General features: G+C 36.9%; 1 protein-coding gene across 1 annotated transcript in view; it reads left to right on the forward strand.

Moving 5' to 3' along the window:
• Positions 1-25,184, forward strand: part of ERC1 (ELKS/RAB6-interacting/CAST family member 1) — a 284,155-nt gene that overhangs the window by 162,029 nt on the left and 96,942 nt on the right. Inside the window, exons 14-15 of the mRNA XM_034062833.1 lie at positions 7,764-7,895; positions 24,477-24,637. Coding sequence (XP_033918724.1) covers positions 7,764-7,895; positions 24,477-24,637 — 293 coding nt within the window. The remainder of the gene's footprint in view (positions 1-7,763; positions 7,896-24,476; positions 24,638-25,184) is intronic.

Raw genomic sequence — 25,184 nt, forward strand, 5'->3', positions numbered from 1 at the left:
TGACATTGGCAAGGAAAGTTCAGAGGACTAAGCCTGTATCAAGGGAATAATGTGTGGGTTCGAGCTTTGTATTAATAGTGCAGTTAGTTAAAACTGCCACTATTTTATTTGCTGTAATCCCATATCAATTTAGGAGTCTTGAGTCATAGTACTGATTTATGTGTGAAGAAGAAATCCTTTTACAGTAGCATTTTCCCAATTAGCCTCTCAAAAAACACCTCTAAAATAAAATAAAATAAAATAAAATAAAATAAAATAAAATAAAATAGACAACTAGCAGACAAAGAAAAATCACAAGCCCCCATAACATTTACATGCTTTTGCTCACTTCAGAGCATTTTCACAACTGTATTGTCAGCCTTGGGTCTTATTCCAATAGTCCATGCAGTGACCCACTGTGGTTAGAAGTTTAGTCCCTGTAGCTTTTAAAAAACACAAATGTGGTAATTTGCAGCAGCTGAAGCAAAATGTTAACACTGTTGGCACCCTGTGTGAGCTGCTAAATGGTAAAGCTGGTTGTTAGTATTGGCAAGGTACTTTAGTGTGTCTATGCTGTTACTGATGAAAAGTGCCTGTACAAAACCAACATACCTAACTGATTGCTGTGTTGGGAGCACCAAGCTTAGAGTAACAGGAATGAAGTGTCAAAAACATGGCAGCTATCAGGAAGAAACATTGCCAGTTTCTCATAGGAATAATCAGTTTTGCCTTTCCCTTTTAGGCCATTGTAAGTGTCTAAAAATGTCCTTTTCTTCTTCCTCTTCATTCTCCCTCAAGAAATGTATAAATAATATAGATTGCAGTGGAATTCCTCTTCGATAGCAGAGAATGATATAGAAATTATAGAGCTTTATGATGGGCATAATTCAACTAGTATCGATTAGGATCCTTTCTTACCGTTACCACAAGCTCTGTGTATTTTAGGTTGCTCCAGATGTTGAACAAAACTGCTGTATATTATGGAAATACTTTTTGAAAGTAACACACCTGAGTGGTAACATAAAATTCTCCAATTTTCATGTTTGGGTGTGTTTTTTTCCATGTAAATATGTTTTAGGGACAAATGCATGCACATTTTGCCCTTAGGATTATACATGTTTCACATACGGAATGTAATTTACATCTTGACATACCTCAAAATTATTCATTTTAGTGTTAACTGTCATTCAGTGCTAATGCTATTGTGCAGGACTGCAGTTTCTTTGTATTTTTTTGCTACTTCTTTGTGACCTGTATGTTTAAGAACAGAAATGAGTTCACATAACTTCAGATGGACAAATTGATTCTATGCTTTTTTTCTTAGCAAGTAGAGAAGAGCATTTTTTTTACCGATGCTTACCACTTCAGTTAGGTTCTACGTAACTAATCTTGGTACCAATATGTTGCCCATCACAAATTTGTCATGTTACTTTACAGACATATTTTATTTTCTGTGTGGGGTGTTTTTCTTTCTTCCTTTATGGGGTAGGTAGCCAGGAGGACTTTGTGCAGAGTAGAGCAGCTGCCTCCCAGTTTTTATTCTTTCTATTTTATAAACTTCCGTAGTTGAGCACATTTTATGATTTTCATTTAAGTGAATGTCCATAGAGGTAACTTTTAAAGTGTGCATCCTTCCCGTGTACACAGGAGCAAATATTTTTGTTAGCAGCATAATTTTTAGTCCTGAGTGTTGTCCTAATCTACAGCAATGATATTCAAGGGACAGTGCTGTCCAAACACCACTCCATTTCCTACCTTTCTATTTCAAAAGAAAAATTCACTGGCCATTTCTTGTAAACGTTGGTTTCTGTATGATTTTTTTTTCCTCTGTGCTAATTATAATGCGCTGGTTCAATTTATCATGTGTAGAAATAATTTTTATCCATTTTGTTCTTTCTGCAACTGATGATCCACCAGTGCATGCATATTCTGGATGTACACATCTTCTCTTTTTGCACTGTGGTACTCTTAGGAGAATGTACTCATCACCTTCTGCTGTCCCTCGTGTTTTCAGTGTGGCATAAGCAGTGCTGTGGCCAGGTTTGTTGCACTTCCCTCTCAGCTCCTAGTGGAATGAAATTCTTCTACTGCGCTTTCATTTCGTTGTCACATGTTGTTATTTTTCTGCATTTATACAACTTGTCAGGCTTGAATTCCAATCCATGTGTCTTACTTGGCAAATGCAATTTTCCAGATGTTGACATGATGAGATAGCCGTCATGCATCTTGAGTCTGATGTCTCCAAAGATGAGGAAGAGTTAGTCAAGGAGCTCCCACTTGTCAGTTTCTGTCCTTTCAGCTCTTAGACCATTCCTTTCATTCAGGAACTCATGATAATTACATATGCTGTTGATGTACTTGCAAAAAAACCCTCTTTGGCTCACTCGGTGAGATACAGGGACTTCATATAAACCTAATATGTGTATACTCATGCTTAGAGAGAGATTTCCCCACCTCAGGTAACCCCTGATGCTGAAGTTCATTGCCAACTGAGGGCATCAGCTCAGCTGTATGCAACATTGATGATACTAGCATTAGTATTTGTGGTTATTATATAAACTCTCCTGATTTTGCCCAGCAATCTGTATATAGTAGCAGCTGTTTACAAAGTAGTTTGCCTCTCTGTTACTTAGTTTTTCGGTATCTCTAATATTCCATATTTGTTTATTTGTGGTTCATGCTACATCTTGGCACCGAGCTATACACTACCCTAAAGGCATATCCTTCTTCAGGAGTTTGTAAAGTAGTCTTCAATTCCACTTTCCAAGACAGCATGCTGTGGGGTTTTTTATTGTCATTTTTTTCAGGAAATGGTAATGAATCCAGAGGGAGAAATCATCCGTCATGGACATGTCCTTTGAATGAGTTGCACAGGGACCCCAAACAGTCTTGAGCTAGATTCTATGATAACTGCCATTCAAATTATGTACCATGGTGATATGTCCTACATTTACCGAATGTATATTCTTAAAAACTCATGAAGTCAAAGTATTGTCTCATCAGTGTAAGAGGTATTTACAAGTGACAATTTTGCATGTTCTTCTTGTTCAGAGACTTTTTCAAGTAGTTGATCAGCACATGGAGCTGAATGAAGAACCCTCACCTAAGTTTTAAGGCCCTATGATTGCTTCTGAAATCAAATGAAACTAATTTTTAGTACCTTCACATTGTATATTCTCTTAAAGGTCTTAAAGACCTTTTTAAAAAGGTCTGCAGGTTTTTGCAAGTATTTTTCAGAGAAAAGCAGAGATTAGTTTTCATTTCTTTTCATCAATTGGCATCTTCTGAAGAGTAGCCTTCTCATTTTGGTATAGCATCTTTCCTTCTGGGTTCAGCAGTGCAGTAGTTTAACCAGCACTGCAGAAAACCACCTTCCATAATTTAGTGAGAGTGTTTTGGCATCTTTTGGTAGACTCCTAAGGTGACAAACCAGAAGTCCTCAGTAATGAGCTGACTACAGCGGAACCTATTTTTCCTTTTTTCCCATTTGGTGACCCTACTGGTTATGGACAAAGACAGGAAGCCAGGGAACCTTATGAGAGAAACTTGGTGAGATTTAAATTTTTCGTATTAATCAGCCAGCATGCACTTGAGAGTTGTAGAGATCAGGTCCTTGTGTTCCTAACATTTGTAGATGGCCTCCCTCCAAATGTTGGTGAAGAATTTGTTGTATCAATAACTAAAATGACAGTTTGTATCCAGGAGGAAGCTTTAAGTAGTGCTTGAGGCAGCTGACAGTCCTGAGTTCTCAGGTTCTGCTTACTTAGTGGAAGGTGAGTTCACAAAGCAGGATTTTTCTTTCTAGGGAGAGTTTTATTCCATCTAGAATGGACTGAGATCATTATCATTGGGTTTTTTATCTAGGTTGTGGCTTTTTGAGGAAATACATGATAATGAAGAGCAGTAGTTCACAGGAATAAGTGCTTGCAATGATGTAATAATGTCACTGCGTAAGAAATAATTTATTCCTCACTTGAAATGTTTCCAGTACTGTGTTATTCCCTTCTGGTTTATGAAAGCACACAGGTAAAATGTGCTAGTGCATTAATTACAGGGTTATATGAAAATGATCTTTCCCTGCCTACGTGATTGGCTAGCCCTAGAAATATTTTTAACAGTTAAGCATTTCACTGCCTTCTCCAACTGTTACTAATCTTTCCCAAGAGTTAACTAAAGAAATCTACCGTAATTCCATTTCAAAGGGTGCAATTAGGCCATAAAAGCCTTTCTGAGTCTAGTTCAAGACACAGTTATGAAGAAGTTTGCCAGGATACATCAGATTTAATTGAACCTAAATGCTTCGGTGAAAACATATATCCTCTTTCACGCACTTCCATAAAACTTTATGACAGGTTACACATCACATGAATGCAGGATAGATTAAATTGATACATCCTTTTAACATGTATCACTTGGACATCCTACCACTTCCTTCCTGAAGTGAAAGAAAAAGACCAGAAATGTGCATCAGTCACACCTCCTGTTCCTTTCAGGCTGTCAGACAGACATGTATTGGAATGAGTTTTGCATACAAATCAGCTATGGGGTCATAGGATAGGTAGCAAAAAATTTTTATTGTGCCTGAACTCTTGGCACTCCTACAGTCTCAGATGGGGTTTTAATTTTCTTTGTGCTGCCACCAGTGAGCATAAAGGCAGGGCTGTCTCCTCTATCCCAGTTTAATTCCATCTCTGCTGTGCAATCTCATGCATATTGGGCTTGGGAGGAGAGAAAGGGAAGGGCATGGAGATACTTGGTTAGGTAATACATCTTGAAGAATCCAGTTACTGTACAGGTAAGTAATATTTATTTATTTTCTTTCTGAATAGTCCTCTGTATAAGCTTCATGAAAGGAGACAGCCAGTGCTTATCATTCTACAATTTTATCAAAATACAGGAAGATAAATTTACCCTCAGTGTCACATTCGGATATACATCTGTACGAAGCAACTCAAGTTGTACTCTAGTCCACTGCTTCAGAGGATCAGTCACTGCAGGAAAAAAAATAAGTCATAACTGTAGTTATAATTAATAGAAGTTTTTCTTCATAGTTTAAAGCTTATTTATCACAATAAAGGTAGAACACTTCATGTAACTAAAAGGAGGAAAGCAGCAGCATGGGTTGAAGGTCAGTGTGAGTGACATGTTTTGAGAGTTAAAGCCAAACAACTGGAAAAGCATGCTGGTATGTTAAAAGGCAAACGCTGGTTCACTTTTATTTAGTTTTTTTCTAATTAGTATGTTTTGATTGAAACAGCAGTTTGTATTTTAAAGAAGAATAATTCACATGCTAATCAATTAGTCATGAATCAGAAAGCTGGAAACAAAGCAATTATTTAAAAGAATAGGCTTAAAACTGTTCTGCCACCAGTGGAGGTGCTACCTGGCCATGCAACTACCTCCTACTCCCAACAGGCATCGGTATGATTTTGTAAGGTGGTTACACACATTGAGACACCTTTACAAGAGTAAACTTGCACATCTTTTAACTAGGTTTGTCTGAGACACAATGAAAACTTGTAACTGATCTCTCCTTACTTGTTAGTATTAGACTGAAGGTAAAGATCTTTGTTTCCAGGTAGCTGGTTGTAGTCAACACTGGAGTATTTTAACTTGCAACCATCTACCATGTATGTTTAAGTTCATCTATTATTTTAGGAAAAGTAATTCTATATGAATATGGTTTGTTTTTTTTTCAAGTGCATTTTATATGTCACTGTCTTGATCAGTTTTGGTATCACCAATTGCTCTTCCTTCTGTCTCTCAAGAGTTCACGTGTCTGAATTGAGCGCTATATGGTATTAATACAATATCAAATTCACCTCTTACCTTATGTGTTAGAATGTTTTATTCTGCAATCTTATTTTAAAGCACTTTCCATTTTACATGTAACTGTTCAAATGAAGCATTCCCACGTCTGTTGTTTGAAATGGAGAGCTACACTTCCACACTTGGCAATCTGTGAATAATATATCAAGAAGCACAGTCGATATTTATTGTGTAATGCAGATAAGCAAGTAAATATTATTCATGTCTGGCAACAGTTAATATTCCAAAGTTTCTGTAAACTTGTTATTCATCTTTTGTATGAATCTTCACTTAAGCTAATCATAACCATAAAGTACTGGTGGAAGATATTCTCAGCGTTTTGGGAAGATTCAAATAGTATTAAAACATGTTCTGCAACTCCTTTTTTAGAAATTTATATCTCAGTTTGTTTCTTTAGAAATCAGCAATTACTTGCCCTGTGAATCCATTCTGGAAAGTAACCATCAGCATGCCTGCAAAGCCTAACAAATACTGTCACCTGTGCTAGTGGTTGAATACTAGCCTTTCCCTGCACAAAGGCAGTGGTGCCAGGGGTCTTGCGCTGGTCTCATATAAAGCTTTGCATCTCTGCTGGAGCACTCTCATCGAAAGTGACAGTTTTAAGACTGCCAGAAATGGTGTTCGTATAACAGGTATCCTTGGTGATATATCCTAAGTTCTTGAAAGCAGGAATTAAGAAGTAAGTCAGATTCGTTCTTTAAACTCCAGTGACTAATTCTTGCATTATGAAGGTTGCAAGGTCAAATTTTTTCCAAGTCAGTCATCTTTATCCTTATTCTTTATATGGTATGAAACACTTTCAGAGAAACAGTGGAAAATCTCAATCATAAATACAAAAGGTCGGAAGACAAAGAGGTAAATCTGACAAAAGGCAAAATGCAAGAAACAAAGAGAAACATTTTTTATTCTTCCACTACTGCTGAGATGGCTAAAAAGCCCATGTGGTACCTTAAACATGCATTAATATCTCATCTGAATCCTGTGATCTAAGGCAATCTGCAAGTCAAGAAATGCAGAAGTCTTCCATCAAGCTGCTCATTTCTGATAGATTTTTTAAGTAGCCATTGGTCCAAGACAATTCATATATACGTGTCAGGACAGCCTACTTTGCAGTCTTTTGTCCAAGTTGTTACAGCAGAAGCAGGAGATACACATTTATTTTCCTAGCAGTATTAAAGTAAGGAGGGCCTTCTTTACAAATAACAATATCGTTAGTTTTGTATATATTTTTTCAAAGTTATTTTTTTACATAAACCAGTAAAGCAGTATGTTTTCTGAGGAGCAATACAGTTTTCTTCCATGGTCTTTGAATATTTGTGGGACATCTGAACTTGCAATTGTGAAGATGCTCTTAATCAAAGAATACACTTTAAGGTAGTCTTGATACTTGAATGTCTGAGATTCAGGCAGCCCAGATGAATCCTTCATAATTCCTAGAGAATTTTTGATTAAAAACTTCCTTAAAGACTTAATCCAATCAATGGAAAACTGTTGGGTTAATGTTTACCTTTCTTCCCCTTAACTTGGAAACGGCAAATTCCAAACTGCAGTGAAATGTTTTCCTTCTTACCACACCTGCTTGTGAATGTGTGAGCAAATGGGCAATGCCTGCTATGTTCCCATGAATTCTGGCTTCTGTGCTTCTTTGGAACTGCTTACTAATTTTTTTTTACCAACAACCCTATGCTGTATAATCTGAAAGAACTCTGGTATATCCAACGTGGAGGGCAAGCACTTCTTTTCAGGTCCTGCTTTGCTAGCTTTCTCCTCCTCCTTGCTGTAATCTTCCTCCTACTCTTGCATCACTTCATCTTTCTCTCCTCTCTGCGAAGATAATTTGCCTGCAGTTGCACCTTGGGAGGGAGAAACACATTTTGGTTGGCATAAAACGTGGTTGATTAAAAGGCTGTAATTCCAAACAAGCCATCTTCACCTGGTCTCCCGTCATTTTCCAGGACAATCTTCGTAAAAAGGATGATCGGATTGAAGAATTGGAAGAGGCACTCAGAGAAAGTGTTCAGATAACTGCAGAGCGGGAAATGGTGCTAGCACAAGAGGAGTCAGCCAGGATGAATGCTGAGAAACAGGTCTGCAATCTTATAAAGTCACTGGTAGTCTTCTTAGGAAAGTAACCAGACAGTAAAGTACTATTTTCCCTACTCTACCATGAAACACAGATGGTTTTGTTTGATGATTCTATATCACTGTTCCAACATTAGGTAATGACTCAAAAAGTCTGCAAAGCCTTCATGATAAGTTGTATTTCATAGGTAATATTTTCTTGAAGTTAAAAAGAAATATAAGGTATCCTGAGATTTAAAATACTATTTTAAGTAGTAACTCTTCTGATCTGTCTTGCCTGTAAAAGCTATCTTCCTATGCATAACCATATGTAGGTTCATTGTGTTGTTCATTGAAAGTGATTTGAGACAATGAGTTTTACTAGCATAGTTGAGTTTGTGAACCATGGTCTCATTGCACTTGCAAAACAACTGGATAAAGAGACAAATCCCTTAGCTTGAGCCAAGCATACACACAGAAAATACATATTTGTGTGCTGAAGCCACAGGTATAAACTTCTATGCATTAACTGATTCTGTGCCACTGACAAGATGCTCTGAAGGATGATGTATGTGCCCAATTTTAACTCGCATAAGTAATCATTAAGAAAGCATACCATAAGTAGTGAATAAAATTCCATGAGAATTTAATACATTTTTAAAGGAGAATCTGAACCTAGCATTCTTACTGTGCTTTTTGTGAGCCTCTTCAGTATCTTTCATTATTCCTTACTTGACCACAATTAGCAAACAGGAGCATTTGGTCGGTTGCAGTTGCATTGCAATGGCGTGATCTTCTCTGTTATTTAAATAAAAGAAGTTCTGACTAAGTGCACTTTAAACTATTTTAAGAGGTCGTTTCCAATATATATTCTTATATCACAGACTTTAATGAAAAAGAAGATATAAATATGTTAGTAATAATCCAGTTTTCATGAAGAAAGCAACTGTTTCTTTTTAGACTACAGTCAAGCTCAGCTGTTCACTGATAGTCATTCTGAGAATAATTCTGGTTGCTGTACCCTAAGACCCTAGCTGATATTATGGAATTCACTTTCAAGAATGCCTTCTTTCCAGTATTCTTGTAGCCTTTAAAAAAATTGCATGAAACAGAAATGTTAACTAGGTAGTGAATACCACATCAAAGATTAGATCTCCTTGAAAGGAAAATACGTAACTCACAAGGGAGAAGGTTCTATGTTGAGATGCAAAAGTAAACAGCAATAGTATGTGATTCAGTGCTTAGGATGTCATGTTTTGATTTCTTTGTTACAAGACAAAGTGTCCATTTCTATATTCTTTGAGCACCTAGGAACATATAGAACTCTTGTGTGAAGTCTGTGCTAAAAATGCAGAACAAGATGCATAAGGTTTTGTGAATTTTGGGGTGGGGGGGGAAGTTTTGAAGAAGGTAGAGTGTGTTAATTATGTAGAGGTTAGAAGTATCTGAAGTTAGGGAAGTAAGCACAAAGATGAACATTTACAAATTCTGTGCACACATAATGTGGGCCTTTACTAGAGGATGGTCACAGGTCATCTCAGTATTAAAAGTGAAAAGTGGGTGGAGTACAGTTTTCAAAGGATGGGTAGCTTGCATTTGATTCACTAGCAAAGAGGTATGCTTGTGGCATTAACATGATCAAACCTACAGACAAGGGGATTACTTCACAAATGGGCACAACCTGCACAAGAATGATTTTTGCTTAGGTCCAAACGTGGAAGAAATCCTACCAAAGAACTTCAGTAATACAGATGCAGTCAAAAATGTCTTATATTTGAGGTATTCCATAAAAGAAATTCTGCAAGACTTTAAAAATAAACTTTAAAGAAGTTTGAGTCAAAGATACTATCAAGTTTAACAAAAATATGGAAGTTCTGTCCTAAATGGAAAAAAATGAAGTAGTAAGGAAGATGCAGTCACAGGATGCAAAGATCTCTTTTTTAGCATCTTGAGCATGAGCTCCTCATAGATGTCTCCAGTGTGAGATGTTAGCAGCAGGTTTAATATGGGTAGAAGAAATAAGTCTGGGTTAGTAAAATAGGGGACTGTTGTTATAAAAGTGAACCTTTATTTATACGTGAGACATCCTAAAACAAGAATATGGGAAGAGAATAATGCTTTGGGGATACTCACAAACTTCAGATTTGGCAGTAAGGAGACTTTTCAAAAGAATTCACCATCAAAGCCTGATGAGAGGGACACAATGAGGTCAAATGGTCAGAGCTTGGTGGAAAGGGAAATACCTGGTGAATGGAGAGTTCAAATTGGCTGTACAATCTGAAAGATGAGGCAAGGCAAAGAAGTGTGGAGTCTGAGGCTCAATAAGCCATAAACATCAGTGAGAGATTGAGAGGAAAGGAAGAGATCCAAGATGAGTAAAATTTGTGGGAAAAGACTGGTGGAATATGATGGGCAATAGCATTGTGGGAAAAAAAAAATAATTTGGATGTTGCAGTACAGAAGGAAGGAGGAAAAAGAAGGATGGATGGAAAGTAGCAATATCGGAAGAAGGAAAAGTCAACATCTGTATCGACTGATTGACAGCAGTGTCCTGCTCTAGCAGAGGAACTAAACTGTCAGCTCTGACCAGTTATAGTTTTAAAATATGATCAGTAAGACAGCACAAAGGAAAAGCAACTGGGGTGTCTTGTTCCAGCCTCCACCAGGAGAGCTGCTGTGCCCCATTTGTCCTTTGGGATTTTGTTTTGCTATCAGTTAAATACAGTTAAGTAAGAAAGTGCTGGCAAGTAGCTTTTTTTCCAAGGTGAGGAAGAGACTTTTCTTCAACTGTTTTTTATTTCATATTCCTTCAATTACTTTAAAAGAATGCCCTCTTTGTTTTATCATGTTCTGTGGAGGTTCTTTGTAGAGTTGTAACAGACACCCTTAGATAGCTTCTTAGTTTTAAAATGCATAGTTCTGTTTTCCATATGATATTAATGGCAAATCCTTTGATTTTTATAAACAAACAATAGGTTAGGAACATTCCTAGACCAAGTATGAGTGATATATGTAATTTTAAAAATGTCAGTGTTGTCCAAATGCATTATAATTTGCTTTTAATTGCATGCTTTTTCTTTCGTCTCTTCTGTTTATCTTGTTTTCTACCATTCTGCCACTTCATTGCCTGTCTGAAGCTGTTTAATGAATCAGTGCATGAGGTCAACCATTTTGGCTTTAAGTGGTTCAAGGTATGAGGACATCTCATTTGTGTGTACCTCTGCCCCAGTATTTAATGTTAGTTTTGTAGCCTTGTGTTGTGTAATCCTACCCTCCATCTCATCATGATGTATGGTTTCCTGCTATTTTACAGGCTTCAGATTTGAATTAGTGTCCATGAAGCTACTCAGTATTTCATGGTTCTCAAAGACACATTTCAGATTAAAATCTTGCTCTCTTTAATGCAGTGTTTGGAAATATTCTGGCAGTGTGTATTAGCTTTGGCAGCAGGTTAACTGTGTTAATACACTATATACAAGATGTCTCCTTCTGACTAAAGCTGACCTGGTGCATCTTACCATCCCTTCTCTTGCAGGGGAAGGCAGGAGGTTATCTTCTATATCAACTTAGTCATAATCAGCACCATTCCCAGGACAATGCTGGCAATGTGTTTCAGTCTTCATGAAAGAATAAAGCCCTTTTTTGTGGAATAAAGTGAAACAGAAGTTCAGTTTCATTGATTCAGTGACAATAATTAGTGTCAGGTCCTTGGCTAAAGGAGCACAATATTACAATTACTTGCATTTTGAGCCTTCATTATTGGAATGTGTACTGACCTAAGGTACTTATGCCCTCCCTCACTCTGCTGACTTTCACTCCCATACTTCAGTGCATGTCCCTTCAGTTTTTTGAGCCTGGGTCCTTCTATGGCCGTGTTGTGAAAAAGACTGTCTTGATTTAAGCACAGCCAGTAACTCAGAACCACTCATCTGCTTGCTCACTTCTCCCATTCTTCCTCACCCTGCTCCAGGTAGGATGGAGAGGAGAATTAAAAGAAGGTAAACCCCATGGGTTGAGATCAGAACAGTCTAATAACTAAAATATAATACTAAACTACTACTACTAATAATGACAAGGGAAATAATGGGGAGAAAATATAAAACTAAAAAAGGAAGGGGAAAAAAATGGAAACAATAAAACTAAGTGATGCATAATGCAATTGCTCACCACCTGCCAACTGATACCCAGTCAGACCCAAGCTGTGATCTGGCCCTTCTAGGTAGCTCCCCCCAGTTTATAAACAGTACTGCACCAGCTACTAGGAAGGAATAAAATAACCATTACAGCTGAACCCAGGACAGACCTAATTCATGGTAAGAGTTATCTGATTCCTTTGAAGCACTCTTTTTGTGGGAACCAATTTGCTGATCTGGTTCATGGATCCCCAGGCAGAACTTGAGGCACATCTGAAGGAACACTGAACTATGAGAGCAGGACTGAGAAGTGGAGGCAGGAATTGCTTAGTATTATTACTAAAAACATTTTTACCAGAAACTGTTCTTGTGGCTTTTACAGTAGGCTGCTATTTCTGTGGGTGAGATGGTGCACTGCCGGACTGCAACGTATGTTTCTCTATCTTCTATTTCCTTCAAATTTGAAAAGCAGCAGGGTTTAGAAATTTAAATAGTATTTCTGCTGATAATAGTGTAGCTCTCGCATGAATATCAACTTCTGCTTAAATGCACTGTATAAGTTACCATCTTAACTCCTTACCCTATAATGTTATGGCAAATAAACACATGAAATACTGGCCATTACTTGTTCATTCCTCCTTCCTTAAAGTAGTTACTTAAACTGAAATTTCCAAGTTAGCAGTCTGATCTTGACACCTTCCACCTTTTTTTTTTTTGCAGTTATGGTTCTCAATGGGAAATTTTAACTTAAATTTTATGTATGCATACCTATAAATAGCTACATCTATGTTAATACACTATATGCTTTTACCTTGCAAAGGGCGGGTTTCTCTGCTTTGCTTTTTTGGGAAAAATAGAAGACTGAGTACTGTAATGGTAATCTGTTGTTTGCATGAATTTTCTTATGCTAATTGCTTTCTTCCGCTGTCTCTGTGAGTTATTTCTGCAGGATTTAATATTCTTTCAGGTGCATATTACATGTAAAATATGTTGATGACAAGACTCCTGAAATTCTCTGTACCCATGCATCTACTTCAGAATTAATATCTATTTATTTAATAAAAATAAATATGAAATAGGTTAATGATTCAGCTAGAACCTCCTTCACAGATGTCTCCTTTTTCCCCATCTCCTATTCACAAGGACTGGAAAGGTTTGAATGTAGAGTGCAGCCTCCAAGAGCTTTTTCTGTCTTACCTATAAATTAATGTAGAGAAATTCTACCTAATTTTTTAATGAAACCCCTCATTTGCACTTGCATCAGACCATCGTTCTTGTCCTGTTTTAATTTTCTAGCATATATTACTTAGATTGCATTTTCTTGTGAGCATAGAAACTACATTTAAAACAGAAATACTATATATCAGACCCTATCCTATCAAGTAACTTCTAAAAATTCAAACTAAATTAAAACACATACCTTTTTTACTGAGCGTTCTGTTACTGAAATAGTTCTAAAATATTTTCTAAAACATGTTAAGTTTTGGAATTATTTCAGAGCACAAATTCTCATGCATTGAGTTACTTCCTACCAGTCTCTGTAAATGGAAAATATAAAGTGGAATTTCTCATGAACGAGTTACCTATAGGGTGTTTTCTGAGCACCACAGAAATATCAGAATTCTGACTGCTCTGTAATAGATGCTGGACAGTTTACTTTTAATCAATGTTTTTGCCTCTTCTGTATCTCCTTATGAGAAGTTTGATAAATCAAGTGATAGGAGATCAAGGCTTTAATCCAAAGTATGGTTTGGGGGTGGAGGTGCTTGAGCCGTTTCGCTTCCCACTGATTTTTCTAAGCAGTTTACATTGTCTTTGGCTGAACTTCTCTTGAATATTTTCTACAAAGCTCCTTTCTTTAGAAGTCTGCCAAACTAATTTTGAGTGTATGTATATACATTCATGTGCAAAGTTATTTGTGCATTTAATTCATATTACAAAAAAATCTGCATTAAATCCTCACTTTTTAATTTCTTTTACTGATAAATATTTTGTTAGGGCTTTTTAAGTCAGGTGTCAGCCTGAAGTGTAGTCTTGCCATTGTGTTTAAGAGATTTCTTTTTTTTTTCATTCTTTTGTCTGATTCTTTTCCATCGGTTAGAGATTGCACTTTGGCACTTTGGGTAAAGTCAACTGTGTACCATGTCAATGAATATGCTAGGAGACATTTTTTAGAATCACTATTTCTCCCTAAAGTTACTGCTTCTACCAAGGTATTTAAATAGGTTATGTAGCTTCTTCCTTTAAAAATACAGATTCATGTTGTGTCACACACCTTACATGGGAAGGTACGTAATTCATTTTGTGTTCAGTAATGTACTTCTTAAGAACTGTAACAGAGGAGAAATCATGCCCAAAAAAATCTGAGACAGATCTTTTTGTAACATTATAGGGGGAAAACTTCTAAATATTTTAGAATCATAGAACAGTTTAAGTTGTAAAAGACCTTTAAGGTCATCCACTCCAGCCATAAACCTAGCACTGCCAAGTCCACCACTAAACTATGTCTGTAAGCACCACATCTACACATGTTTTAAATACCGCCAGGGATGGTGACTTTGTTTCTGTTTAATTCATTGCACTCGTTTAAGATTGCAAAGTGGGCAAAATTTGATGACTTTTAGGGGAATTTGGGACACTGAAAGGATAATTAACTTTTGTTCAAAATATACATGAAGCATTTCACCATGTAAGTCACCTTTACATTTAATGAGATGAGAAACACTGGTGAAAACTGATATATAGAAATTTGGTGCAAGTGTTATCTTTTTTGTCTGTATTTTTATCCCTTTTTATTGTTTAATAGATAAATACTGATTTCACATTATGCCTTTTATAATAGTCAAGTATTCATGGCAAAATTCTATCCTAACATCTCTCTACCTGTTCCATAATGTTCTCACATACCTGCTTCTACACAGTATTTTATTTGTTGTGGCTCAAGAGAAAATCAAAGTCTTGCATATTGGGTCACACTAATGCTTGCTTGGAATTGTAAGGGCTCAAGCAAATATTTGTGTTATGATTTGTTAATTTAGAATTTCTGTTGCATTTTCCAGTTGTATTCTTTAACTGTGATCTTAGATGCAAGTGTGATACAATAATATGTAGATTAGAGTATTAGAAAAGTTCATTAGTCTTATGGATTAGGTTTGTAAATTTAAAATACATGCTCTTTTTCTGACGTTATCATTTTATTCCCCTAAATCCGTGAAATGCAAGAAAATAAAGTGTATTTCTTTCCAGACCTATATAGAGAAACACAGAAGAGTAACAACCTTGAGGTTCATAATGTTTACAAATATGTAAAGAGTGATTGTCTGGATGATGGAGCTAGGCTTTTTTCAGTGATATCCAGTGACATGAAAAGATGTAAACTGGAGCATAGGAGGTTCCACGTTAACATCAGGAAGAACTTCTTTACTGTAAGAGTGACAGAGCACTGGAACAGGTTGCCCAGGGGGGTTGTGGAGTCTCCTACGTTGGAGATATTCAAGGCCTGCCTGGACAAGTTCCTGTGTGATGTACTCTAGGTTACCCTGCTCTTGCAGGGGGGTTGGACTAGATGATCTTTTGAGGTCCCTTCCAACCCTTGGGATTCTGTGATTCTGTGAAATGTTTCCTACTCAAGCAAAAGCTTTTGGACTTGCTGTACTGCTGTTTACCATCAGATTCCTTCAAACCCTGCACTGAATTTCAGCCTGAGTTCCACTGGCATGGTACAGTGCAATTACTTTCTAGTTACTGTGGTTAGGTTCTGCTATTTGCTTTCTGTTAACTACAATGCTTAAGATTTGCTTCCACAAGTTAGTACAGGGGGAAACTTTGCTGAGCTTCCCAATGAGACTGTACTTCTTCAGGTAGCCCATGTTTAACCTTCATGTGGCAATGCATATGCTTTCACATAATAACAGTGCTTTCATGTATTTGTGTTCATGATCTTCAACGTCTTCTGGGAAAAGAGTGTTAAACTTGAGCATACCATTTTTTCACTACTTGTAGTGAGGTAATGCATCATCCCAGAATTTTTCTCCTTGTAAAATCAGTCTTTGTTATATAAATTGACAAGCTATGCTGTGTAGCACAGCAGTTACGTATTTACTTTGAATATTGTTCAGTTATGTCTAAACTGTCTACCATGGTGACATATCCTAGTTAACCTGAAACTGAAATGCAGCAAAATGGAAATCACCATGATCTACAGAAGTCTTCTGGAAACCTCCCAAAATCCTTGGACAATTAGTCTGAGCTGAAAGGCTTCCTTTGGCCCAATTGCTACTGCTACCTTAGCAGCAATCACAGAACAGATGTACCCTAAGAAAGGTCACATTATTTTGAAGATATCCATTTCTAGAGTTGTGACTGAAGTATCATGAATTAACCACAATTCTAGAGAATTCTGTTTGGATGTAACACATTATGCTGAATGAGTATGTACAAAACTGTGCAGAATGTGCTATATTCTAGTCTCTCTGCTTCTGTAGAGATATTTAAAAGGTGATAAAAATCTAGATTTTTGGAAGATTGTTTATGATCCTTAGTGGTTGCTGCTGTATTCCTGAAGGGCTGGAGAGATTCATTGCTAGCCACGGGAAATAAACACAAGACAGCTTCCTAAGTTTACAGATCCATGTAACATAAAGCAGGACAGCTTTCTTTGGTATGGTTACAAGGGTTAAAAAGCATAATGAAAATATTTTGTAGGACAATTTGTTCCACTTGAGGGAAATGCAGAAATAAAATTGTAACTTGTTATAGTCTTCAGATACCAGAGACTACATCAGGTTTCTGCTGTAAATAGAAATCAGGATTATATATACATTTTTTACCAGGCCTGACTCAAATATTTTGTATCTGTTAAGCAGAGACAATTACTGCTTCTTTCTCAAGAGCTCTTGTCCCAGCAGTAGGTTGTTGCTTATTTATATGGCTTATGGCCCTTGTTTAGGAGATAGAACTGTCAAATCTACCACCAGATATCCTAACAGGACACAGCTGTGACTTAATCAGTCCTGAAGTCTGGCAGCTCAGTAGTTTTCTCTTTTCCAAACATCTGTGAATTTTGATTCCTCCTCCTTCATACAAGAGCTCAGTGCTCTCCAAGTGTAAGCAAAAAGCACTTTTGATTGCTACTCAAGTAATGTAATCCTTGACAAAGACATATTTCTATTTCTGTGGCTTCTGTAGGAGTAACATGGTAATGTCAGATATCTGATCAGTCTAATTTTAGTGCTCTTCGTTGCCTAGATCTATCAGTGGAGAGAGAATAAGGATCAATATGGAGCATTAACTTCTCTTCATTATCAGGTGCTTTTTTATAATGAAAGGTTTTGTTGAGAGACCAACTCATCAAGAGCCATCAGCTTAAGTATCTCACTTTCACAGTGATAAGAAAATTTGTATTCAACTACAGTATCTGCAGCTTTTCAGACCATAGTCTTTTGTTCTCTTTCTCCTCTTCTTTTTCCCCAATTAATAATGTAAGAATAGGACAGTGGCACCAGTTCTTTTAAGCCACCAAAACACTATTTTAACAGGGGTGCTGAATGTGCAAAATTGTAACAACCTGAAAAACAGAGACACAAAGACTTAAGTCTTTACACACTAATGTAAATAAACACAAAATTCATCCCTAAAAGTACTGCTGTATATTACAGATTATCAAAAAAATCTTGCCTTTTCTCTGGAAAACTGATAATCCACCAGACACTAGCTCCCCTCTGTTGCAAACAAAATAGAACTCCTTTGTGTGCAGTCTGACAGAGTCCTCTGATGCTGTATATGGTTGACCTTGGCAAAAAGCATGCTATAAATCTGGCATTTACTTTGACATTAAGGTAAATGTGATGTATAGAAACATCTTAATTGTTGCACAATATTCTGCTGTGTTTATTTCCAAGTGTCTTTAGATTGGATCTTCAGCTAAGGAATTCCAGCTTGTGAAGAAAAGAAGTTTTTCACTTGCCTGCATAGCATCCTATGGCAATGTTTTTTAACAGTGACCACACAGAACAAGTGAAGCAGTAATATAGGTTGATATGTATAGTATAGGGAAGAATGCTCTTTTTAGGTGACCATCTGTTCACCTTAGTGTATCTTTAGAGTGCCTGCAATTACAGATTTTAATTAAGGTAAAGGATCTTAATGCCTTGCATATCTGCTTCAAAAGTATTAGTGGTGGTCGCGTTGTCATAGTGGAGAAGCCAGCAGCCGTGATGCAATCCTCTGTATCCCTACAGGAAAGGTATACTCATGCACTGGTTGTGAATAAGAGGAGTTTGAATTGGAGCCAGAGATCCAGGCTGTATGGTAGGGCAGAGACATTCTGCGTCATACCCTTCTGCTGTCAGTGTGGCAGAGCTTTCAGCTGTTCTCCTAGTTGAGGGCTGTCCTTACCTTACAAATCAGAAATTGCATATTAATTTTGTCAGGGGGAGAAGAGATTTTTCTTGTCACTGCTTGCTTATTTCTCTCATTTTCCTCTGATATTTTTAGCTTTCAAAAAGCTATGCCTAACAGCTTTCCCAGTATCTGTAAGAATTTGGAGGTTGTTTCTTTAATTCAGAATAGCCAGGAATTTAGTTAAGTGTCTTGGATAGAGTCTTTAAGAGTACCTAAAGCCACCCTACTGCTTTAACAAAAATGGGGTTATGATGAAACCATAATTCATTTCCCTCTTATTTTGTGTAAAGGTTTATTAGCTTGTGATTTAAGCAAACCATCTGGTCCTGCTGGCAGTCCAAGTTATGTCAGATTCAGTGCTTTCTCCCTGTAATACGTTACTTGAGGCAGTTAAATTACATGCTTAAGTCCCAAGTCTGGCCTGTGCTTTTTCCATGTCTTAACATCTGTTCTGGGAAATTTTTCTGGGATCCAAACAAGTTTGTATGGAGCCAGAACTCTTGTCTTTGTCTTTCTTTTCATGTCCATTTCTTTCCCTTCTCTCCACCCTGCAGTCTAATGAGTTCAACTGAGTATAAAATAATGAAGAAATTTGCAGTCCCTTTCTCATTTCAGTAACATCCACAGTGAAATGAAAACAGTTCAAAAACTCAAAAAGAGCTGTGGGAAAGGAGGAGACTCCTCTGAGACAGTGAGTGACACTTTGAGAAATGTTAGATTTTAATTTTTTTTTCAGTCCTTGTAGTGTTTTTACTACTGACTTGTAATTGCCAGGCGTTGTTTTGCTGGCCTACTTCATTTTGGGCAAACGTACAGATTTCTAGGACATTTTGTCTTGTAATGCTGATTTCATGTTTATGCAAGAAAGGTCTAGGTTTAGAATTTAATAATTTTAAATACACAAGTTAGCTTGCTGAGGTGGTTTTGAAAATAAGATTTCTAGTGATTTATTTATACAATGATGATGGAAAGTGACTTCTTTGTGTTGTTATTTGTATCTGTATTCTCTAAAATTTCAGCATTTGTATTCTGCCTGAGACAATAATGAATATGAACAGCTACCCCCTAACCCCTGTGAGTGTATATATACTGAAAGATATAGTTTCTTTCCTTCGATCAGAAGCATAAAAATATGTCGGTTTTCAGGCATGTAATTAAACCTTAAGCTGTGAGTTTCCCGTGTATCACTGCACCTAAAGTACTGTATCTTCAGTTTAGCAGGAGGGTTTTTTAAGCAATAGTCAAGTCCCTTTGTCATGTCCATTGAGACTTTTAATTATGGACTGATGTACAGTCTTTCGTGCTTGATCAAACAAAAGGAAAGATCAAGGGAGGAAAAATAACACTAACAGATACTTTGGACCATCTGGATGGTTGAAACTAGCTGAATAAGTGAAAAACCTCTTGAAGTTTAAGAAACCAAGTGCAAGGTCTTGTACCTCATTCAAGGCAATAAATACCCGTATCAGTACAGATGGAAGAATGGATTGAGAGCAGTCCTGTGAAGGACTTGGGGATTTTTGTGATGAAAAACCAGACATGATCTGGCAATGTGTGTTTGCAGCCCAGAAAGCCAATCATACCCTGTTAGTAACAGAGAGAAGTGCAAAGATTGTTAATCTATACCTTGGGAAAAGCCTTATCTAATGTTAACATAAAGTATTTTTTATAAAGAGTACTAGTGATTTGCTATCCTTAATACTATTTAAGCTAGTCCTATATATTCAAACTGTAAATGCCTTCATATACTGTTACTTGAGACTGAAAAGTTTTCCTTTGCTGTGTTTGTAAAGGGTGTTCTTTAGCCTTTTCCTTGTTCTTGATATGCACATAGCATATAAACATGGATTGCGTAGGTCACCATTTCAGAAAAGATCCCCTGCCCCTGCAACTGTTTTTTTCAAGTGTGTAACATTTTGCTCTTTTTTTTTTCCATATTGATGGCTTCTTTCATTGTCCTTTTATATTGGCACAGTAACACTGTGGTGAATTGCATCATATTAGCAGCATTCATGATGCATTTATTGCTTGGATGATGACACAAACTTGCCCTGGTTCTCTGAAAAGGTGCAAGGAGAAAATCAAGCTCCAGAACTGATTTCCTGAGAGGGAAGACCTTTTCAATTCTCTGTGTAGTAGAAAAGTTCAGGTGATTCTTTACACTTAGGAAAAAGTTCACAGTGGGAAGAAAAAAGTAGCTGCCATTACATTGTAATTTAAACACACTGAAGCATTTGAGGATCCTGAGGCTGCTTTAGTTAGCCTGTCTATCTGGATTGATCTTTGGGCTCTGATTTTAAGAGGCAACCACTACCAACCACATCAGTTGATGTAGCCTTCTTCCTTGCCTGAAATATCTGCTGTGTCTCTGATATTTTCAGTAGTGCATTGGTTCTCCTCAGATATGAGGTGTGAATTTGAGCTTGTGATCCTAATAGTCAGTAATCTTTCCAAGAGCTAGTACAGAGGTTGGTAGGATCCGCATCCTCATGAATATTTTCCATATTTAATCCCTTACTCAGTTTTACTGACTTTGAGGAACTTGACCAAGATCTTTGGAGGTCCTTGGCCTCACATTACCCAGTGGCCTGGAAAGCTTACTGGAAACACAACATACTTAGAGGTAATGTGTTAACTGTATGTCAGTGCAAAAGCCTATTTGCTTATTTACAGTCTCATCAAAAGAGCCTGAAATTAGAGTTTGTAAAGCAGGAAGGTTAAGATAGTAGATAGCATAATGAGAAGGTAATTTTTTTGGTATTACATCATTTCTTCTATTTCTTTACAAGCTGCCATTGATAGGGTAGATAAACTTCTGTTGTATTGCTTTTTCTCTCCACCTTGCTTTCATTCTCTCTAAGGAGATGTAATACTATGTAAAAAAATTGTCCTATGTTGACATTTTGCTTTTCTAGTGCTGTGAATAGCATGCTGATCTAATTGACATAGTTTGCCCTTCTTCGCACAGTTTGTTCAATCTCTCAGGAACTCCTCTAATGGAAACTTCATTCAGCTTCATATTCTTCCTTAAAGATAAGCTGTCACCTGGTCAGGTCACTTGAGGCCTGAAACCAATGAAAAAATAGTCTCCATATAAGTTCTCTGCAGATACATCCTGCTCAGAATACATAGAGACCTTTCAGGCCAGTCTACAGAGAACTGAATCATGGGTAAATCATAGATATACTCTGCTTTATATAGTATCATTTGAGCAGAGAGAAAGGAGGACCAAGAGTGCACTCTCTGCACCTTCTGAAATGGAAACTTTCCAGTTATAATTGATAGGGCAGAAGCTTATCTGTAGTTAAACTGAGAATGTCAACAGCATGTCTCTGGAAATGTCTCAGAGTGCAAGAACTCTGGTTCTTGGCAAATACCTTTTCTTTATTATATAATTAGCTGCTCTCGGGACAAAAAAAGTCAAGGGTAGATTTGAAGCTAGATGTGTAGGCTACATTGGATGTGCTTTGCAAGCAGTTTACTTCCAGTGAGTATTCCTGTATTGTTTCTCACAGGACTGCTTACTGGGACATATACAGACAGGTCTGCACTAAGATTCATAAGCTGCCAAATAAAATGTTTTGTTTGTAGAAATTTAATTGAAATGGTCCCATGGAATATCTATAACTTGATGAATCTGAACAATGAAGTCTTTGTTGTGAATACAATCATCACTATTTTGGTGTAATATTTATGTAGCAAATTGCATGATAAATGGTACTTGCAGGAGAGGATGGGAGGCAATGGCCATTCTGTAAACTAAGTTTTGGCACAGTTTAAAAGCTACTTGCATTCCAGCCATTTTTTTACACACTGTTAGATCAATTTTCTGTTAACCTGCAAAAATACAGAATATAACCTCTGAATTAAAAGAATTAGCAAACTAAGTGATGAGAAAAAGATTAAGTACCTGCAATAACCACTACTACAAAGTACTCCTGCAGAGTTAGACCTTGCCATCTAGCACCCTTGGTCTAGATACCGGCCTCTAGCCTCGTTGTGTCTTTTTAAGAGCACAGAGTTGCTATGCTACTGATCTGCATCAAGTAAACCAGTCCTTCAGTGTTAGCATCACAAACCTTGATGACTGGGAATGGAATGAAGGATGTCAGAGATCTTTCAAACCTCATTATGGAAAAAAAAGTTGCTTCAGAGATTGTTTTATCTTGGCAACAGACAGATTGACACGGGATGTTTTGATTGTTGCAGTTGGCTGGGGGCTTGTTTATTTGAGGTTATTTTCTGTTACAAGGAGAGGCATTTGTAGTTGGTGTGACTCTTTTCTTCTCTGTTTAAAAAGCAAAATGTTTATGTAGGTCATTCTGATCCACCCAGAGGAAGTGGAAGCTAATAGACTAGAAGCTGATACAGTAATACACCTTCACTTCCCCAGCATGTTGCTATTTTTGTCTTTCTAAGTATTAGGTTCTATCCTTGTAGTATTTTTGCTGTTTATTGTTTCTGCAGATTTTCTGTGTATTCTTTTCTAATATATTTCTCTATTTCATTTTATGGAATTTGCTCTTTGCTTTAAAAAATGTCAGAGTTTCTGATCTTGTTTTCTTCACTAAACACTAGTAAGACAGGAAAATTTTGGTTATTATATGCCTACTAGCCAGTTTGGACTATGTGACACTGAAATTCTCCTCCATCTGTTGGTTACTGTATGAACTCTTGGCTGTACATTTTGGATAGCTTTTAATAACTACATATTTAAAATTTTCCTTAATTTTCTGGGCATAAGAAGAATATTGCTTGTCAGCTGCATTTGAGTGGAAGCAGATAGGCTTTCCACAGTAAATACTGCACAATTTCTATGCTAGCTTTATAAACTTGCTAATTCAGAATGGCAATGTTTCTTGCTCTATCACTAGTTGAGGATGAAAACCAGTCTTGTTATCTGTGTTTGTCCTGAGTCATTAGCTCTGCCTTTAGGAGTACAGGATTTATTCAAGCATCTCCAACACCTGTATAGCAAGTGATGTGTCTAACTCCTTTTGTGAAAACATATAGGTAAAAATTGAGCTTAATATAATTTCAGTAATTCATTTCCAGGATGGAGCATAACTTGATTGTTAAGCAGGGATATAAATGGCATGCAGTGTGCTCTGTCATCATACTAAATTTCTACAAATTTTTGATCGTGTGTACCGTTAGCATCTGAGTTTCTCCCATTCAAAGCACATTATAAAATTGTTCAGGAACACTTGGTTGTGATAGAAAAAGAAGATCCATCGAGCATTATTATAAAACTATTAAAAGAATATCCAAAGGCTTTTGTATGTTACATGTAGCTATACTTGAGCATTTTGTGGTTTTGCATGATAATTAGTGATAAAATTTAACTGAGGCAAAACTTGCTCCATGTGCAAAATAAAATAAGACTGTGTTAATCTGTGTAATATATATGCTAGAATTTACAATCATGTGAATTCTGAACCCTTCCCACATGTCAAAGATATGAGCATTGTTCTGCTGGCCTTGTGTGCCATCAGCAACTCTTTGAGTATCTTTTATGTTGCTTTATCACAAAACATGCATATAAGCATTGTGCAGCAGATATCTTGAGGAAAGTTGCCTTACTTACATTTTCATGGGAGCCAAGTACTCTCCTTGTTTCAGAAACTGTCTTCATTCTTAAAGTGCATATGTAGTTTCTTTTTAGGCATAATTTCCAGAGAAAATTTTCTATTATTCTGCTATATTATCAGTGTATTCCATTTAATACCTAGCACTTTTGTGGGCTAATTTTAATATATACAGAACATCTGTTTACCCTTGTGGTACATTTTCTAAAATAGAAATACTGAAGAGTTGAAGAGTTGTAATTTGGTACTGTAATGGTAACGTTCCAGTGACCAAACTGTTAATTCACAGACTGTGATGTTGCTTCAGTCAAGTCTAGACGTACTGTCCACAGCAGTAGATGATACTTCCAGTCTACAGAAGCATTATGCAGGGTGCATGCACTGGTAGTCTTTGTGCTCCAATTTAGTTGTGATACTCAGTGAGTTCCAGCTGATCACATTACACTATTTTTCTCTACTCCTGTTGTCCAAAAAAATGTTTTAGGTAGAAGAGCTGATGATGGCCATGGAGAAGGTGAAGCAGGAGCTGGAGTCTATGAAAGCAAAATTGTCCTCTACGCAACAGTCTTTGGCTGAGAAGGAAACCCACTTGACCAACCTACGAGCTGAAAGAAGGAAACATTTGGAAGAAGTTCTGGAAATGAAGTAAGTGTTTCTTTTTGTTATTTGTAGGCATGTTTTACTGATAGCTCTGAATTCTCCTCTGATGACTAGTGTTATAAAAACAGCCACTGCATGAATATGTCTCTGTAGACAGCATCTATCTATGTAATTGGTTAAACCTTCAGAAGTGACTTCTGACCAGGGATCATCTACCTGACTTTCACACTTCTGATACAGCTCAAAAACATTTCTTCCTTGTAATTGTGTGCAGTAGACTACTGTTATTTGCACAATAGCATCTTCAGAGATCCTAAACAGTTATTGGAACTTGGATATTTTGTGTGTTGTGTGAATGTACCATCTTGCTTTGAGTAGCTGATAATTTACTCTAAGGAAAGACACAAGTCAGTGTAACAAATGACAAAAAAGAAAGAGGGAAGAGATAGACATAATGTCAAGTGGTTGTAATGCTAAAATCAGACTGCAGATTTCTGGTTGGACATCTCTCATCATCTTTACATCAGGAAGCGTGAATAAAACCAAGCTTTGAGGAGTGGAGAGAAATGAGGAATTAGACTTCTAAGGCTTA

Source organism: Melopsittacus undulatus, chromosome 5 (genome assembly GCF_012275295.1).
Source record: "Melopsittacus undulatus isolate bMelUnd1 chromosome 5, bMelUnd1.mat.Z, whole genome shotgun sequence".
Classification (NCBI taxonomy): domain Eukaryota; kingdom Metazoa; phylum Chordata; class Aves; order Psittaciformes; family Psittaculidae; genus Melopsittacus; species Melopsittacus undulatus.